Source organism: Carettochelys insculpta, chromosome 6 (genome assembly GCF_033958435.1).
Source record: "Carettochelys insculpta isolate YL-2023 chromosome 6, ASM3395843v1, whole genome shotgun sequence".
Taxonomy (NCBI): Eukaryota; Metazoa; Chordata; order Testudines; family Carettochelyidae; genus Carettochelys; species Carettochelys insculpta.
The window spans coordinates 43,910,135-43,920,887 of record NC_134142.1 but is presented as its reverse complement, the minus strand read 5'-3'; the positions used below and the strand labels follow the sequence as shown (position 1 = coordinate 43,920,887).

Here is a 10,753-nt window from a genome sequence, read left to right as displayed (position 1 = left end):
GAATATAGAAAATCCCCATTAATAGATCCTACCCTCAAGGACCTCTCTGTTCAAGTCATGTTCTCTTCTGCACCTGTCAGCTCTCCTCCAGGACTTAGTTTAAAAACTCCTCTACAACTGTATAGAGAGCCGTTTGTATCTCTGATTGTTCTATAACTAAAATAATCTTATACTCCCATTACGAGGGCCTAAACTCATTCCAATGGCGGAAGCGGAGGTCAGCCGTGGGAGACGGGGGGGGGATGAACCAAGAAAGAGCACGTGACCCTGCTCGCAAACCAGCACAGGCAGCATCAGGGCGCAGGCGCCGTCTCCTTTGCTGCCGCCACACGTGCTTGTCCCACCGTACGGGGGGATGCCCGTGCGGAACTGGGGGGGGGGGGGGGGGCGCATGTGTGTAGCCCTTTCAGCTCCAGCCCTAGGAGTCTGTGGCAGTATAAGGGGGTGCAGAGGCCAGGGCAGTAGTATGGCCCTTATGTAGAGACTGATGCTGGTCAGGTACTGGGAGAGCTGGTCCCTGGTTACCCATTTAAACTGGTTTCCTTCCTGAGCATGCTGGGCAAGGTGACAGGCGTCAGCAGGGGTTCGGCACACCTGTGGGTCCAACCCGAGCCCTTCATAAACGAGCTGGAGCGCGGAGAAGGGGCTGGCGGCCTCGCGCCCCGCTGCTCCTCCCGGCTTCTGCTGCGGGTGAGAGGTCAGTGACTTCAGGGGGTGGCTGCTGGATGTCACAAAGCAGAAGCGAGCAGAGGCAGGGCTGGCCGGGGCGGGATCCGCTCGGTCCGGGGGCGCAGGGCTGCTGCGGACTCTTATGATTCAAAAAAAAAACCCATCCCGGCGTCCCGTGGTAGTGTCTCTCCCGAGCGCCTCCAACTTCCTGTTTTCTAACCGCGCTGGGGAGGGGGGAGGTTTTTGGGCCCTTTAGCACGTGGACCGGGCGAGGGCGGGGGGGAGCCTGACTCGAGCGTCCCTGACTCCTACAGGCTCCGCTCTCTGCCTGGGCCGCGCCGGGAGGGCCTGGCCGGGTCACGCCGAAGCACTTTTATCAGCGGGTGGCGGAGTCCGGGCGGCCAGAGGGGACGCGCAGAACTTCCCCCTCCCCGCCCCCCGGAGTCAGCTGAGCGCGGGGCGGGGCCAGGGCCGCTGCTCTCGGGTGACCTGCTGGGCTGACTCCGGCCGCGCGCACTTCCCGGAGCCTCGCCTCGCGCCGCCCCGCCCCGCGCTCGCCCGGGACCATGCTCGCCCTCGCCGTGGCTCTGCTGCTGGCCCTCGGCCCCGCCGCGCGCGCCGAGCCCCTCAAATACGTGGACTGCGGTGAGTGGCTCCCGCCCTGCCGGGCTCCGCAGGACGCTGGCCTGGGCCCGGGCCCCGTGTCGCACAGCGCCGGCTGCGGAGGGACTGGGCCGGCTGAACCTATAGCCGGGCCGGCGCGCGGAGCTGCGCAGCCCGGGGGCAGGGGCAGGGGCAGGGGCCGGGGCCGGGGCCGGGACCTCTGGGAACGGGGCAAGCTCGGGGTCCTTGAGGAGGTCCTAGCGCCACCGCGCTAGTTGCTGTCAAGGCTGCCCTCCTGTCCCGCAGCCAGCGGCCCCTGCCCCCGCCGCTGCCGCCCCGCGCTGGGCAGGGCAGGGCAGGGCAGGGCAGGGCAGGGTCACCTCCGGCTGGCTGCTCCACTGACAGCGCTTGTCGGGCTCTGCACACCTCCAGCCCCGCTCCTCTTCCGCGTCCTAGATAACCGCAGTCTAGCGAGCTCTGGTGGCCGGTGCGGCTCCGGGCCGCTGGGAAAGGAGAAGAGACTTTCCCTAGCGGCCCTCCTGGGCTTGCCGAGCTAAGGGTGAGCGCGGGAGCCAGGAGGTACCTGCGGCTCTAGCTTCCAGGCGGTCGGGTCAGATTCACTCCAGAGACGTGCTGGGCCTCGGTGTTGTACAGAGCCAGGCTCTCCTCTCTGCCAGGTTTGCACTAAGTGCTGACAGGCGCCTCTGCCTCTGCTGGAGAGCAGCCATGGAAAATGCATGCGCCTCCTATTGAAGCAATAGCTGCTGGGGTGTCCAGGTGACTTTCCCAGTGTTGCACAGAGAGCAATGGGAACCTCGTGCACATCCAGGTCTCTCCCCATCCAGCCAGCTTCGGTTAGGATTTGAAAATGAATAGCCTGATGGAGGGCCAGGGTGAGAATTGCTGTCTACAGTCAATGGTGTTTCCCAGTCTTCCTGAAACTTAAAAGGGGTTTGGAACGGACACTGTAAGATGGCTGAAAGTTTCCAGCCACAACACTTACTGAATTAGACTGAAGGAAGCAGTTCAGGAAAATCTAGTGGTAGAAATAGCAAAGTAAAAATAATATGCATAGCAACTGTTTGGCTGTTATCCTCGGCCTGTAAGCTCTTCTAAGGACTCATGGGTGCCTGCTTCCCAGGGAGACTTCTGATTTTCAGAACCCAGCAAGGTGAATGAGGAGAGCTGCCTAAACTGAGATAAATAACAAGCAGTCCTTAAAGACTAACACCGTTTTTAGTCAGGAGTTTTTGTGGGTAAGACCCACTTCCTTAGATGAAATGCAAAAGAAGGAGGTGGGAGTTGAGGCAAAGATTGATAAAGATGCTTAAGCAACTAACTTCCACTGACCTGGCCCATGAGCCCCCAGCTGACAGGCCAAAGGGTTGTCTCTGCTCAGGATTCTCAGCTACAACCCTTCTCCTGACATTCGGTGCCTAAGCCAGGTCAGTATATCTCACCCCATCCCAGTGCTTGGGGGCCCTTGCAGGGGAGCCCATGAGAACCAGACACAGGGATGTGGGGAAACCAACTTCAAGTCCCTGCTGTGCTGCATTCAGTCGGGGATCTTGAATCCAGGTTTCCCATGCTTCAGAGAAGTGCACTTGTCATTAGGCTATGGGGGAAGCTGTTCTGCTTTAGCTAAATGAACATTCATTAGGCCAGAGAGGGAGAGTGACTCTATGGTTACCTTGCTCAGGTGGACAGTAGGCGAATCAGATTCAAGTAGACCCTGACAATGGGTCATATCCCCCTGTCTGATCTGACTTGTTTTTTTTCCTCTTTTGATACATACTACAGATACTGGGCCATTTCCACCTTGCTGAATAGACCTTGTCAGCTCTGGCCCTCCATCTTACTGGGACACCACTCTTTAAATGCCCCTCTGGAATCCCACCCCCCACTCATGCATCTGATGAAGTGGGTCTTTGCCCACAAAAGCTTATGCTCCAAAATATGTTAGTCTGTAAGTTGCCACAGGACTTCTTGTTGAGCTCCACATTAGACAGCAAGGGAATTGCGGCCTGAGCATCTCTCATCCCAGATGAGTATCATAACCACTGAGTTTAGTGGCTGTTCTTGGACCCACGCCTGCAAGCCCCCTGCTGTCTCTTGTGTGGGTTAAGTGTACTGTGAGCTTGTCTAATGGACTGGACCCAATAAGAGGGAGACGAGAATCCCACTGGGGCTCAGGTGTTAGCAAGGCCTCTAAGCAGCAGATGAGCTGTGAGGTAGCATCAGGACAGAGGTGGTTTTTTGCATGCCTGCTGGCGGAAATAGTCTGAATCCCTATAGGTGTCCACAGGGTTAGGCAGCATCTGAAGAAGGGTTTTGTTAATGCTCATGGCATCAAGGTGCCAAACAGAGCCTTTTGGCCCCACACTTAAACTAGATTCACAAAGGGACTGATACTGCACCTTGAACTATATAGCCCTGATTCTGGTAGCAGGGCTGCTGAGAACTGAAGTGATGACAACCCCCTGAACAAAGGGTAATGATAAATGGGAAGATACCAAGTGAGTGAGTGGGTGGGATTCTGTAAGCTACTTTGATCTGGGCGCATCCTGTCTTGTGAAACAATCTCACGAATCTGAAAGATGCATAAAGAGCACATCAGCAAACTTGAGCAACAACACTGCACTGTGTAGCCTGTCAGAGACCAGTTGGGGCAGAGAAATAACACAGAGGCCTAGGAAGACTACAGGAAGGAAGGGGCTAGTTTTAGAAAGTATTTAGATACCTAAAGATTCAGATGGGTTCCTAGTGTGAAACAGCAACATGGCCCTTTGTGGGGAGGGGAAAAACCCGTGACCAGTCCTGCTGAGAGAGACCTTGGAATCATAATGGATGACGTCAGAGCTGTTGATAAGCCAACACAAATGCCTGTTAGCTTTTGGATGAACCATGGCTCAATACCTAGCTTATGAGGGGAGGTCACATTTGACACAGTGTTTATTTAAAATAGAGGAAAGGGTGATTATAGAGTAGGGGGAGATAACAAGATGAAGTGACCTTCCCTCCCTCCAATCTGACTCACCTCTGGCCTCCATAAACAAGATAAGGCATTATTAAATGACTGGATATTTGGCTAACTAGATATCCCCAAGGCTGTGTTGGTCGTATTGAACAAATACATGCTCAGTAACAAACTTCCCTAACTGAAATGCCAGTAACTGAGTTAAAGCCAGAGAACTCTGAAGCTTTGACATAAGCATTGTACTCTGCAAGAATCTGGGACTTCCCTGGTACTGGTAAAAAATAATGCTGCCTTTGTCTTCCACCTCCTGTCTTTAGGGCTTGCCTAGTGCATGCCCACCCATTGAAGGCATTACAGTTGCTGAGGAGGGCCTTTGGACACTGGGGAAGTTTACTTAATGGTCTGCTGTGCTTCAGTGCTTCTAGGTGAAACCCTGCTTTAAAAATATTACTAAACTTTCCTCGTCCCGTTCAGTCTTGACAAAGAGCAGCAGAGCCTGTCTGTGCATAATCGGTAGTGGCTGGCAGAGGGTGAGGCTCCAGTCCGTTCCCTGTCCTGAAGGATATGCATTTCAGGGCACACGCTGAAATAGACAAAACCCTTCCTAGTCACTAGAACTCGGAGTTGAGGACATTTGGCCATTTAAATAGTTCTCTTTCTTCCTCTGTAGACATTACTGTCCTGTTTGTCACCAAGCAAAGACCAACCCTGACCCCGTTTTCTCCCACCACCTTCTCTGCCACTTGTCTCCCTTTGTCTCTCTGCTGCTCATCTGCTGGTTCATCCTCTGCTGTCCTCCTGCTGGGATGGTTGCAAATGCTCCCTTTCCACTCCATTTCATCCCACGTGCCTCTTCCTTTCTCATTCTCGCCACGCGTCTCCCTCCTTGAATCTCTAAACCAACTTTCCCACTAGGCCCAACCTCCCCTTACCTACAGAAGCTGGTATTTCTATCTTCTCCTACAGTCACTGCACTTCACCTGGTGTTTTCTCCTGTCCATTCCCTTGGGCGTTGCACTAGAAGAGTTGGGGAACAATCCTGTGCTAGAACCAGGGAGCTGGATTATGTGGTCCCTAATGTCTCTTCCAATTCTAAATGTTAATCTCCTTCACTGTTGCTTGTGTTGCTCCCATTGCCACACTATGAATGGAGTTAGAGCAAAAGCTTGGAGAGGTACATTTTGCTGCCATCTCATGAAATCTCACCTGTTACATCCCAGCAGGCCATTCTGCCGCCATGGCTGCTTCATGCTGCCCTGTGTTCCAGTGCAGGGGTTTGGCTTTTCTCTTGAAAAGCACTCAGTAGAGTGGTGCCAATGGGCCAGAAGTGGGAGAGGGGAAGGGAGAGGAGACAAACACACCCACCCAAGTTTTTACCCTTCCTGAAGCAGAGGCCCCAGTACTTTGCTGAAGGAGCAGTTTAGAGCATTGCAATGCCCCTGACATTCGACCCAGCCACCCCTCCGTACAAATGGAGAGACTGCCAGGCCAAATGCTGGTGAGTGGCATTTCCACCTATGCACAGAGTTACAATGCCACTGCAGATTTGGCTCCGCAGCTCCTCTGCCCAGGAGGGTCTGCCAAGCCAAATGGTTTTACGGCCTGGTGCAAGGGAGTCTCTTCCTGTACAGTGGAACACAGGGGAGTCTGCCAACAACTCACTTCCTCGTAGCATCCACTCACACACTGGGGACTTGATTACAGTCTAGAACGGGGCATCTGGAACCTGTGGCTCCAGATCCACATGCAGCTCTTTAAGGACTTTTGTGTCTCCTGACGCTATAAATTGCAAAGTTTAAAAAAAAAAAACAAACCTCCTGATAATTTTCGATAAACAGTGAACATCTAAAAACCCAATAATGAACTTGTAACTAAATAGCAAACAATGTGCAATCTCAATGTTGGATAACTCTTCCTTTAAGATGTACAGTGCATTGTGGGATATGATACTGTATCCTGTGTTTTGATCGTGTTACTAATGAAGGCTTGATTTTGAAAAGGAAGCTTGCAGGATTCCTGCTGTGAAGGCCAACGCGCATTTTAAGAAAGAAAATTAAATGTGAAGTTAAAATTGGTATAATTAAAGTGGGGTTGGGATAGCTTTAAAAAAATGGGGAAAATCAAAGATGAAAACAGAATTTCAAACTGAATACACACAATTCCCTGTGCATTTATATCAAGTTTGGCCAGGCTCCTTTTATGTCTCATTTGCAATGAGAAGTTCGCCAGCAACAAAAAATGCAACCTCCAGAGGCATTTTCCGCAAGAACATGCTACTTTTGCCAAACAGAATTCAGCTGGAGATGCCAGAAAAAAAAAGCCATTGAGGAGATGCTACGCAAAGAGGAGCAAAGAAAGAGCATGTTCGCTAAATGCATGAAATCACTAAGTAGCATACCTGTGGCTAGTTTTGTGGCAACTCGAGAGATCATGAAATGGTGAATATATAAAGAAGTGCTTTATCAAAATATCAGAGCAGGTATACAGTTTTTTTTAATCAAATTTAAAAAAAAAAAAATGGCTCCTCTTGCTATTTTGGTTGCTGACCCCTCTAGAAGTACCTACATGGGAACAAACATTTGATAATGGACTCTTCAGTCTAGCTGAGAAAGTATAACACAGGCCAGTGGCTAGAACTTAAAATAGCACATTCAGACTGGAAACAGAGCACAAATATTACCTTACCCACCGTGGCTCCCTAATTGCTCTTCCAGTTAAAAATTTAAGCACTGGGACAGCTTACCACAGTTGTGGTGAATTCTCCCACCCTGGGCAATAGTCAAATGGAGATTGGATGCTTTTCTAAAATATAGGTACAAGGAATGATTTTGGGCAAATTTTATGGTCCATGAGAGTCAAGAGATCCGCCTAGATGAGCACAGTGGTTCCCCCTGGGTTGGTATCTGTGAAACAGAGAGAGGGTAGACACCCTGCTTGAGTGTGAGTGTGATGGGCCATGAAGGCTTTGCGGGTACAAAGTGGGAGGGGAGAGGGACAGGAGATAGAATTTGCTTACCTCTTCCCCACCAAAAGACTTTGACCTGGTGCCACTGAATACACATAACAGCAAACCTCAGAGAGCAGAAGCTACCCAGTTGGTCAGTGTGGGGGCCCCCGTGTCTTCAAACCAAAGCAATCCCCATTTCTGCCTGCTGCTTGTTCTTCACACTCCCCCCATTTGTCCTGTTTCACCTGATCACAAAGCACCTTCCCTTTGTGCAGAGGGGGTGAGTTTCCAGATGGGAAAAAACTCCCAATAAGTGAGGGTCATCCGAATTGTAGAAATGGAGGGCTGGAAGGGACCTCACGGCGTCACTTAGTCCATCATCATCCCCACCCCTGCTTTCTCTGCTGTAGGACCACGTAAATCTATTGTAGAGGTTCCCAACCTTCCCAGCTGTCTGTCCCCTTCTCAGGCATCTCAGTTGTCTCATGCACCCCAAGCTTCACCTTGCTTAAACAATTTGCTTACAAAAATCACACAAAAATACAAATGTGTCACAGCACTTGATTACTGAAAGATTGCTTGCTCTCATTTTTACCAGAGAATTGTAAATCGCTTGCATTATAAATATACTGACATTTCAGTGTATATTACATAGAGCAGTATAAACAAGTCATTAGCTGTATGAACTTTTCGTTTGTACTGACTTCACTAATGCTTTTTATGTAGCCAGTTGTAAAACTAAGCAAACATCTAGATGAGTTGACAGTAGTCCCTGGAAGACTCCCACATATCCCTTGGAGTACACTTAGTAGAGAACCCATAAGAGGGGTTCTCATTTTCAGCCTCCCTAATTAACCTCTTTTATTGCTTAACTCTCCTCATTGTTAACTAGCCTTTGTCTACCGTGGCGCCCGCCCTTGATATGGACTAGGACGACTTCTTGCTCTGCCTTTAGTGTACATGGAGAACAATTGATCACTCACTGTCCTTTTATCAGTGTAGGTTGCTTGGAGACCTCTGCCTATGGGTAACAGGGCCCTGAAATGACCAATGTCTTTTTTGTCCTTGCAGGTTCCAAAGATGGGAGCATCACAGAAGTGAACGTGAGCCCCTGCCCCACACAGCCCTGCCAGCTCCACAAAGGGGAGTCCTACAGTGTCAACGTCACCTTCGTCAGCAGTAAGGGCAGAAAATGCTACTTCAGGGCTGGAGCCTTTCTGCAGTGGTGGGTGGAGAGGGGAGGGCAGAAGGGGCGGTAACAAGTTTTCACCCCTGGGACTTGCCTGCAGCAGTGGGTGGTATGGGGCAGGATGTCTAGGGAGTGTCCTCGCAGCAGGAGAGAAATGAAGAGCCTTTATTGGTGACCTCATCCTACATTGCATCCCTGTGAGCTGCCCCACGGTGCGGGGTGGAAGTGGCGCTCTGCCCTAATAGTGCAAGCTGTGAGCAGCTGCTCTTCTCCCCCTCACCCCGTCCCCTGTTCTGCAGAGACTGAGAGCCAGGGCAGCAAAGCGAAGGTGTACGGGGAGATGTTGCACGTGGACATTCCCTTTCCCATCCCTGAGCCTGACGGATGTAAGAGTGGGATCCAGTGCCCCATTGAGAAAGGTCATTCCTACAGCTACCTGAACAAGCTACCCGTGAAAAGCGAATATCCCAGTGTAAGTGACCCACACGCCAGCTCTGGGTCTCAGTGCTACCCAGTGTGGACAGGTCTCAGCCCCAGAACATGCCTTTGAGCCAGGAGGCCCTTTTACCTTGGGGAACAGCACGTACATGGATGAGGGCTCTGGAAAAGGGAGCTGCTGAGATTACATGGGAGGAGTCACCCCCTGCTCCATGCAAGAGTCTCTCCACAACCAGTCTCTAAGTCCTGACCCCAGGTCAGGCCAGATGGGTCAGGGCAGCAGCTTGATCGCAGCTGCCGGGTTGGGGAAGGTGCGCACAGTGTTTGCAAGCCCCTTTCTGGGCAATGCTTCCAGGTAACCACCTCTCAGAGCCTGTGGCTCCCTCCCAGCCCTAGTGCCTCATTGGGGTGGGAGGCTTTGTGAAAATTTCAGCTCCAAGGACCAGGACTTTTCTTAGCCGAGACACAGTGCAAGGCCCTCTGTCTCTGCAGTGGAGTCAATTGTAGGTGGAGCACTAGTCCTTGGAGACCTCCCAGCCAGTCCTGCGTGGCAGGCAAGATGTTCTGGGGTGCAAGGTAGCTGGACTTGGCCTGCTGCATCTCACCTGGCTGCCAGTCTGCTTCCAGAGCAGTCCCTCCCCTAACTGAGAGCAGGGGGAGGAGGAGGTTTCTCCTCTTCCCCACTCCGCAAAGAAACTCAGACTGCCCCCATGCCTGCAGGCTAGCGAGTCCCTGCACACTCTCCCTGCCTTTCTATTCCAGATTAAAGTGGTTGTGATCTGGGAGCTGGTGGACGACCAAGGCAAGATGCTGTTCTGCTGGAAGATACCTGTGCAGATAGTCAGCTAAGGAGCCCGCTTGCCGTATGGATGGCTTTGGGGGAGAGGGGAAAAAAATGGGCCAACCTCCTAATGGGCATTTCCTGGTATCTGCTTCAACGTTCTGCAGCTTCCAAGCAGCTGGTATTGTGCTCTCACAGAGCTGAGGTGCAGCTGCTGCAGGGGATCCACAGGCAGCTGCACCTCAGCTTGACAGGGTGCAATGTCTGGCAGCCAGCGCTGGCCGTGGCTGAGCAGCAGAGCATCACACACTGGGAGCTCTGTGGACGTTTTGGCCACTTGATGTGAAAGTCACCCCGGGATCTCTCTTCAGTGCCATAGGGCTGGTGTCAGCAGCTGCTTGTTAACTCTACGGTGCCTGCCATGATGCAATGCACTACATCCTGTTGTCTGCTTTTTTCCTGCTCAGTGCTGAGCAGAATGTTTCTGCAACCAGCATCTGCCACCCAGAGCCAAAGGAGGGTGAAGGGAGGGTACAGGCACTGCCACTTGCCTTCCATGAGCACTGGTGTCTCCTTGGCCCCATGGTGGCCAGCGACTCTGCAGCCAGGAGGATGCTTCCTCTCCAGACGGCATGCAGCACCTCTGCAGGGATGACTCTTCCTAACCTGTGATTTGCACTGTCTGCTCACTCCGATGGAGCTGCTGGGGCTTCTTCAAAGCCTAACCTCTTTTTGTAACTTTCCTTTTAATAAAGGCTCGGTCAAAACTGCTACCTGCCAGTGTTGCCTTGTGTGGTGGGGGGTGTAGGCAATTGCTTCAAGTTGGGGGCCACTGGAAATGTACCCAGCCCCTGCAACAAGCTGCTGTGAGGAGCAGCTTGAGCCCAGCCTGGAAGTGTGATCTCCTCCCCACAGTTACATGAAAGGAAAACAGCAGCAGCTAAGGCTGCTCACCATCTAGCAGTAAAATATGCCATCAGGGCCATGCACCCCACATTTACGCCTTCTAAAGAGAGCCTGCCCACAAACTGATAGCAGACAGTGGCCCTCCCCTAGGGAACTGAAGGCAGGTGCTGCTGTGCTGTGCATCAGCAGCTTGTGAGGACTCCTCCTCCCCTGTCAGGCTAAGCACAGATGAGGAAGGGACAG

At 52.1% G+C, this 10,753-nt stretch overlaps 1 protein-coding gene across 2 annotated transcripts; it reads left to right on the top strand.

Moving 5' to 3' along the window:
- The first annotated feature begins 1,109 nt into the window (after positions 1-1,109).
- On the top strand, positions 1,110-10,374 carry NPC2 (NPC intracellular cholesterol transporter 2). 2 transcript variants are annotated; one of them, XR_012645921.1, is made up of 5 exons: positions 1,110-1,314; positions 8,268-8,375; positions 8,685-8,857; positions 9,586-9,790; positions 9,840-10,374. XR_012645921.1 is itself a non-coding variant. In XM_074996787.1 (4 exons), the coding sequence occupies exons 1-4, from the start codon at positions 1,236-1,238 to the stop codon at positions 9,670-9,672; spliced, it is 447 nt and encodes a 148-aa protein (XP_074852888.1). In that variant the 5' UTR covers positions 1,110-1,235; the 3' UTR covers positions 9,673-10,374. The 2 variants fall into 2 exon arrangements, 1 of the variants encoding a protein (XP_074852888.1); XM_074996787.1 differs by having other exon boundaries at positions 9,586-10,374.
- Positions 10,375-10,753: the final 379 nt, after the last annotated feature.